The 8,533-nt window shown below is 43.3% G+C and overlaps 1 protein-coding gene across 2 annotated transcripts in view; it reads right to left on the bottom strand.

The window, feature by feature from the left end:
• Positions 1-465: 465 nt before the first annotated feature.
• Positions 466-8,533, bottom strand: part of COA7 (cytochrome c oxidase assembly factor 7) — an 8,547-nt gene continuing 479 nt past the window's right edge. Inside the window, exons 1-3 of one of the 2 annotated variants that reach the window (XM_073643465.1) lie at positions 8,191-8,394; positions 4,736-4,876; positions 472-1,513 (exon numbers count right to left, since the gene is read on the bottom strand). In XM_073643465.1, the coding sequence (XP_073499566.1) occupies positions 1,068-1,513; positions 4,736-4,876; positions 8,191-8,296 (693 nt within the window). In that variant the 5' untranslated portion in view covers positions 8,297-8,394 and the 3' untranslated portion in view covers positions 472-1,067. Of the gene's footprint in view, positions 1,514-4,735; positions 4,877-8,190; positions 8,395-8,533 lie in introns of those variants that run through there. The other variant, XM_073643466.1, reaches the window with a different exon arrangement.

The following is an 8,533-nucleotide window of genomic DNA, read 5'->3' as shown; positions in this document are numbered from 1 at the left end:
TAATTCAGACTTATTTGAAATCCATTAGAATCCACTTCAATATAAAGTAAAGTCTGAACACGTCTCAAGTGTCCTCAACCATCGCATTTATAAACCACAAAATATCAATCCCGCACCATGACTACTATATTTCTAGTATTCAGAGATTTTTTAAGTTCGAGCTTACAAGGAGTCGCAGCTTTGTGAATGCAGCCTTGATCATTTTTCCACGGTAAATGTTCAGCTTGAATATAATGGGGTCATCCTACCCCATTAACTTGGTCCTCCGCCAATTTTTATTTACTGGTATGTATAAATACAGTCAAGACTGAAAGTGTTGGCACCCTTGAAATTGTTCCAGAAAATGAAGTATTTCTCCCATGAAAATTATTGCAATTACACATGTTGTGTTATATACATGTTTATTTCCTTTTTTTTGTGTTCCAATACACACAGAGAAAAAAAAGGCAAATTGGACATAATTTCACACTGAACACCAAATATGGGCCATACAAAATTTTTGACACTTTCCCAAAATTGTGAGTAAATAACTTTGTTTCAAGCATGTGATGCTCGTTCAAACTCACCTGCAGCAAGTAACAGGTGTGGGCAATATGAAAATCACACCTTAAACCAGATAAAAAAGGGAGAAGCTGACTCAATCTTTTCATTTTGTATCTGTGTGCCACACTAAGCATGGAGAACAGAAAGAGGAGAAGAGAAATGTCTGAGGACTTAAGAACCAAGGCCATGGTTGTACATATACACACACACACACACGAGGTTGGACAACTCTTTAAGGCATGTGCGCACAGCATCCAAAAAGAATGAACATATGCACAGCAATGTAAAAACAACCAATTGTGCACATATTCCGTCCTTTGAAGTCTTATCTCACCCACGGAAAGGCAAATGAAGAGAGGGGTGGATCCCCGTTTCATACACTTGTCCATCTGAAGTACATATGAGAAGGAAACAAGTGTGAGGTTTGGCAAAATTATTATTTTATTACATACTAGAATCCATATTGGTGGAAAACCCCAATATCTGGCAGCGTAGCTAAAATCGTTCTTCTTTCCCGCTGTCCTTTACACCCCAAAGGTGATTTCTTGGGCTGCCCTTTGCTTTTGGTGAAGGTCCTTAGCACGATTTTTTAACATTTCCGCCTTGGCATCATCTCTTTTGACCCCATCCCCAAGTTTGTACATTCGGCTGGCATTAGCACAAGCCCATATGTGTCCCAGATCACAGGCCTTCTCAGAAAAGTGCAGAGCCCGCGTCATATCCTTAGCAAAACTGGGCGATCCCTCCAAATACATGGTGCTTAGGTTAAAGCAACTTGGTGCAAATTTGCCGTCACAAGCCTTTGTGTAATAATCTCTGGCGACATGAAAATCGGGTTTCTCATCATTTACGCGACCGTCTTGTGCCAAGAGCCCCACGTTATGGCAGGAGTCTGCAGATTTCTTTCCTCCCTTAAGACAGGATTTTAGAAAGCAGTTATAGGCAGTTTTAAGATTAACGGGAACTCCTCCTGCAAAACCCAAAACAGGCACAGGTTATAATGGAAGAGAGAAAACTATGGAATCAATCACATTAAGTCAGATTTGGTAAAAACAAATGCTCAACTTTAGGGGGAAAATTCCCAACTAAGGTGTGATCTTATATATCTGGGGTCCCATTCTCTTAGATGTTCATAGTCTGACCCCTATGAATAATGATCTATCTGTATAAATATCTTTCCTCCTGACATCTTCAGTAAGTGCGTCATAATCCCACGTAAGTACAGTGGCATGTAAAAGTTGAAGATGAAATGATCTATCCCTAAAAAGGCCTAAAGTTAAAGATGACACATTTCAAAATCCAGGAATCTCACAGAACTGGAAGAATTATCCAAGGAAGAGATATAGAGATATATATCCGATGCAAGGTACTAACCATGCAGTATTATATATATGGTCCGATGTAAAAGTTTGGGCACCCTGCATGGTTAGTACCTAGTAGCACCCCCTTTTGAAAGTATCACACCTTGTCTGGCTACAAAAAGCATTTACAAGAGTCTTTCAATTCTTATTTGAGGGATTTTCATCCATTCTTCCTTGGAGAATTCTTCCAGTTCTGTGAGATTCCTGGGTCGTCTTGCTTGCACTGCTATTTTGAGGTCTAGCCACAGATTTTCAATGATGTTCAGATCAGGGGACTGTGAGGGCCATTGTAAAACCTTCAGCTTGCGCCTTTTGAGGTCGTCTATTGTGGATTTTGAAGTGTGTCATCTTTAATTTTAACCCTTTTAGAGATCATTTCATCTTCAACTTAATAGTTCACAATAACAGTAATTTTGACCAGTGGTGCCCAAACTTTTACATGCCACTGTATAAGCCTGGATCTCCGTGTAACCAAGGAATGGAAGCTTCTTTCAACTCTGAGAAAAAATAAATAAAATAACAGGGGTTGATTCATCAAGACTTGACATTTCCTACGCACACTGGAGTAAGATGCCCCAAATCCATTAAGAGGCGCACGTCCCTCAAAAGGGTGGTTCAACAGTATTTTTTTTCCTTTTAAAAGACATGAATGGTTTTAAAATAAAAAAGAGGAGGCAGACTCACCTTCCAGCACCTTCCCCCCTCGGATCCTGCGAAGGATGCTCCCGGAGGTCTGAGCCACCTCTGAAAATTATGTTTTCTCCGCTTGGGAGTCACAGGACCACTACAGAGGCCAGATAACTACAAGAGTGTGTTATCAGAGACACATTGGATGAAGCGCTCTTCTAGTTCTTACGGTGACTTCCGAATGGAGAAGACACTGCATCCAGAGCCGGCACCAACCTCCGGAGCGACCTGCACAGGATCTGGAGCGGAGAGGGAAGAGGTGGCACTGGATGGTAAGTATGCCATCTGTTATTATTTTAAAACCATCCATGTCTGAATATAAAATGTGTTTTTACTAAAAATACAACCCCTTTAAACATTCTCGCCACGGCCAATTTTTGTTTTTAGGAGTTCTCCTTTTTTCAATTTTGTAGACGGCTGCACAATAATATGACACCTATTTAGTAATGGAGGCGTCAGATCTTGCAAATGGCAATCTAGTGTAACACAGCAGGGAGAGGACAAGAAAAGAAAACCTAACCTTAACTGAAATATATTTAAAAAACGACTGTCTTAAATTGAGACCAATATATGAATGAACAAAAATGAATTATGATCTCGTGTAATAATACAGGGGAAATCTCAAAACGCAGCATCATAACAGAACATAGTGATGGGCAGCACAACACAAATATAGAAAATAAAATGGTCCCCAAAATCAACAGTGCTCATATACAGTAGAGCCGACTGTATCTCACTACGGACCTATTGAAGTGCATAAGGGTCTATAGGAGTACTTTAAAGAGGTTGTTCACTACTTTTTCATTTATGACCTATCCTTAGGCTAGGTCCATCAATATCTGATCAGCCGGGGTCCGGCATCGATCAGCAGTTCTCGGTGTCGGCGGTGACCTCCAGACGTAAATACTCACTTGCAGAGCTTCTCCGTCTTCTGGTAGTGGCCGCCGCAGGGTACTACACATCCGCCTCCTATTGGGCAGGCCTGGCCCCGGCCACTACCAGAAGATGGAGCAGCTCGGCAAGTATGCACTTCTGGCCACAGGCGCTCGTAATAGCTGATCGGTGGGGGTGCCGAGGGTCAGACCCTGGCCGATCAGACATTGATGACCTATCCTAAGGATAGGTCATAAATGAAAAAGTAGTGGACAACCTCTTTAAGGAAGAGAGGAGAGAGTAAAATACGTCCCTCTAACGACCCCTTGACATGCCCATCTAATAGGGCAGACACCCAAGTGTCAACACGACAGTTCCTCCAAATGTGTTTCGTCCTTAATCCTGAGGAATCATCAGGGAAAATGACAAGTAGGACCCCTAAACAGGCGTGCCAAGTGCCGCAACACCTGTATACGATACAGATATAACCCCTCAACTGGGCCAGATCCAACCATCTCGATATGGGCACCAATATATTTTCTATCTATGTGCTGCCCATCACTATGCTGCACATAACACATCTGCATCTCTGACTGCTGTGGGCATAAAAGGGGACAAACTTATGGTGTGACCCCCATGCTCCCCTGACCTTAACCCCATTGAGAACCTCTGGAGCATCATCAAAAGGAGTGTCTATGATGGCGGGAGGCAGTTCACATCTAAGCAACAGCTCTGGGAGGGTATTCTGTCCTCATGCAAAACAATTAAAGCAGAAACCATCCAAAACCTGACAAATTCAATGGACGAGAGAGTTCAGAAGCTCCTTTCGAACAAGGGGTCCTATGTGCAAATGTAACATCACCTAGAATAAAGTTTTGAGTTGAAAACGGTTTGATTTCAGTGTGTAATAACCTGCTAATGCTTATAATTTCAAAAATGACCATTTTTTTGTTCTTTATTAAAATGAAAAGGTTGAAAACTCTGCTGTGCATAATAATTTGGAACATGCATTTTGAGTGCAGTTTGAGTTTTTTATTTTTTAAAAATATACTGTTATCATAGGCAGTTTGTACAAAAACCTTTCAATTGTACTCTAATAGTTATTTGACTGGAAAATTACAATGACTGCAATTCATATAGGTAATTTGGGAAAATCTGAGAAAATATTATTTGCATAATAATTTGGAACACAGTGTATTTGTTTCTGTGAATAAAGCCATAAGAGGGACAAGTTGTAGTCTTGAATGCCGCGCGCGGCGTACGGTACGTACCTTTCCCCGTTATGTGATAAGCCCCCAGTTTGTAGCAGCTCTCGCTGTGACCGTTCTCTTCGCAGTTAAACGTCAGCACTTTCGCTGTAGCTTCAAAGTTTTTTTTAATATTCTCTAAATATTCAGCTAACCGATGGCATCCTGGAAAAGAAAAAGGAAATGTGTGTTACTATATGACCATCCCTTACCAGATAGTGTAGAACCAGAACAGCAGCCCCATGTAAATATGTGCGGATGTGTTTAATCCCAGTTTTGTACAGTATGGCCGCACACAATCCTATTCTATCAGTGCTCTAGCACACATGGACCATGAGAAGAAAAACGTAATAATTGAGCATGCACTATTATGGTCTGTTTTACAGACGAGATTACATGGAATGGAAAGGAGCCCCGGCATCTGTCAAGCCTTAAGCAAAAAAAACAAACACTCATCTTAAAGGTGTTGTCCTCTACTGTAAAACTTGTAATCAATGGCACTGAATAAAGTAGAAATGAAAGGAAAGGGAAAAAATTAAACTTATCTCCGGTGAGGCCACTCAGTTCTGCAGTTTACTGGGGGATAAAAGGACCCTGATTTTGGCCTCTGTTGGGTTAATGGTGCCATAGTTTGTGCTTTGACCTAATCTGAACACTGCCCTTAATGGAACAGAATGATGTTCAAGCTGCAAGAGATTGTAGACATTTGTCTCACAGATGAGCTTATTTATATAATAGCTAGAGACGGGGGGGGGGGGTTTACATATATTTAAAGGGGTTGTCCGATACCCAACAACCTTTTGTTACATGGTCCCAGAGTAAAGAAGAAAAAAAGGAAAGCATGCTTGTTTTATGTGAGGCCACATGACCACTGCAGCCAATCAGCGGCCACTAATCGGCTGCAGCCTTAACAGTTTTGTTTTTGCAGAAAAAAAAAAAAAAATCCGCTCAGACAAAACTGTAAATGCGGCGTCGATGGTCTGCAGCGGTCATATGGCCTCACAGGAGGCACATGCTTTTTTTTTTTTTTTTCTTCACTCTGGGACCATTTAACAATTGACTGTCAACCCCTTTAAATAAATGCCCTCCCCACCCCAGTCACTAATAATTATTTACATACGGAGGCTTAATATAAGCTCATCTGGGAGACTAAAGTCATTGTCTACAATCTCTTACAGCTTGGGTGTCAATCCGATCCTTTAAGGGCAGTGTTTAGATTATGTCAATGGCCTCCACTTTGTATGTATGCCAGGAAAAGGTGGCAAAGTGCAAACTCTGAGCATTCATATGGGGCAACAACCCAACAGAGGCCAAAAACAGGGGTCCTTTAGGTATATAGCAGGGGCTTCTCCCCATACTGACCATTATGTGATGTGTGCAGGTTCTTACCTTCGCTGACACATTGTAACAAACCATCAGGACAAAACTAATGATATGAACAGTTTGCATGATACATTGTAACTAATTTAAAAAAAAAGTCACTTGACAAACGGTAAGGTTTTAATATTAGAGTTAGGACTGTCCCATAAGGGTTACCGTGACGTGGTGGGATGGCTTTTACATTTTGATCAAAATTATGTTAACTAAATACCCTTTATTATTTATCATTATTTTTGCACCGTGCGATTTATCCATTTACTTCCAGTTATTTGGGTATTTTGCTTGTCTTTGGTTTTTCATTGTAACTAATTAGAAAGGTCATGACCTAAGGGTGTTATATACACTGCTCAAAAAAATAAAGGGAACACTTAAACAACAGAATATAACTCCAAGTAAATCAAACTTCCGTGAAATCAAACTGTCCACTTAGGAAGCAACACTGATTGACAAGCAATTTCACATGCTGTTGTGCAAATGGAATAGACAATAAATGGAAATTATTGGCAATTATCAAGACACACTCAATAAAGGAGTGGTTCTGCAGGTGGGGACCACAGACCACAGCTCAGTACCAATGCTTTCTGGCTGATGTTTTGGTCACTTTTGAATGTTGGTTGTGCTTTCACACTCGTGGTAGCATGAGGCGGACTCTACAACCCACAGAAGTTGCTCAGGTAGTGCAGCTCATCCAGGATGGCACATCAATGCGAGCTGTGGCAAGAAGGTTTGCTGTGTCTGTCAGCGTAGTGTCCAGAGGCTGGAGGCGCTACCAGGAGACAGGCCAGTACACCAGGAGACGTGGAGGGGGCAATAGGAGGGCAACAACCCAGCAGCAGGACCGATACCTCCGCCTTTGTGCAAGGAGGAACAGGAGGAGCACTGCCAGAGCCCTGCAAAATGACCTCCAGCAGGCCACAAATGTGCATGTGTCTGCACAAATGGTTAGAAACCGACTCCGTGAGGGTGGTATGAGGGCCCAACGTCCACAGATGGGGGTTGTGCTCACAGTCCAACACAGTGCAGGACCCTTGGCATTTGCCACAGAACACCAGGATTGGCAAAGTCGCCACTGGCGTCCTGTGCTCTTCACAGATGAAAGCAGGTTCACACTGAGCACATGTGACAGACGTGACAGAGTCTGGAGACGCAGTGGAGAGCGATCTGCTGCCTGCAACATCCTTCAGCATGACCGGTTTGGCAGTGGGTCAGTAATGGTGTGGGGTGGTATTTGTTTGGAGGGCTGCACAGACCTCCATGTGCTCTCCAGAGGTAGCCTGACTGCCATTAGGTACCGAGATGAGATCCTCAGACCCCTTGTGAGACCATATGATGGTGCGGTTGGCCCTGGGTTCCTCCTAATGCAGGACAATGCCAGACCTCATGTGGCTGGAGTGTGTCAGCAGTTCCTGCAAGATGAAGGCATTGAAGCTATGGACTGGCCGCCCGTTCCCCAGACCTGAATCCGATTGAACACATCTGGGACATCATGTCTCGCTCCATCCACCAACGTCACGTTGCACCATAGACTGTCCAGGAGTTGGTGGATGCTTTAGTCCAGGTCTGGGAGGAGATCCCACAGGAGACCATCCGCAACCTCATCAGGAGCATGCCCAGGCGTTGTAGGGAGGTCATACAGGCACGTGGAGGCCACACACAATAATGAGCCTCATTTTGACTTGTTTTAAGGACATTACATCAAAGTTGGATCAGCCTGTAATGTGTTTTTCCACTTTAATTTTGGGGGTGACTCCAAATCCAGGCCTCCATTGGTTAATAAATTTGTTTTCCATTGATGATTTTTGTGTGATTTTGTTGTCAGCACATTCAACTTTGTACAGAACAAAGTATTCAATGAGAATATTTCATTCATTCAGATCTAGGATGTGTTATTGGAGTGTTCCCTTTATTTTTTTGATGTGTGTGTGTGTGTGTGTGTGTGTGTGTGTGTGTGTGTGTGTGTGTGTGTGTGTGTGTGTGTGTGTGTGTTGAGACTTGTAGTGCACTGATTACAGGTCAGGTAGAGGTGAGAGTGAGATACACTCTGCTCCTGATGAGTTACATATCCCCCCGCACATGCGCACTATGTGCGCTGCTCTCACCGTCCGCGTCCTTCTCCCGGTGGCACTGGTAGTAATACTCCGTGCCCAGGTTGTCCAGAAACTCCTTCACTTCCTCCTCATTCTTAAAATCCACCAGCCCGGCCATAGTGACCACATGCAGCGGTCACAGTCACCTCCGGGCCCCGCCTACTACACCCAATCCGGAAGTGAGTGGCGTTCCCATGATAACACGCCGAAGTCGGGCGCTGCGTGATGACGTCAGAAGGAGCGTGTCAGAGTGACGTGCAGAGAACTGTATATAGTGTGACTGAGGTACTGTGCATAGAGACAAGAGCGCCTGTGTGCACTGTACGGGTTGCACTACAGTCACAGCCAGCCTGCT

The sequence above is a fragment of the Phyllobates terribilis genome, unplaced genomic scaffold (assembly GCF_046119375.1).
Source record: "Phyllobates terribilis strain yellow unplaced genomic scaffold, ASM4611937v1 Scaffold_8__6_contigs__length_399053987, whole genome shotgun sequence".
Lineage (NCBI taxonomy): Eukaryota > Metazoa > Chordata > Amphibia > Anura > Dendrobatidae > Phyllobates > Phyllobates terribilis.
Note: the sequence above shows the minus strand (reverse complement) of the source record. Positions and strands in the feature narration are given on the sequence as shown.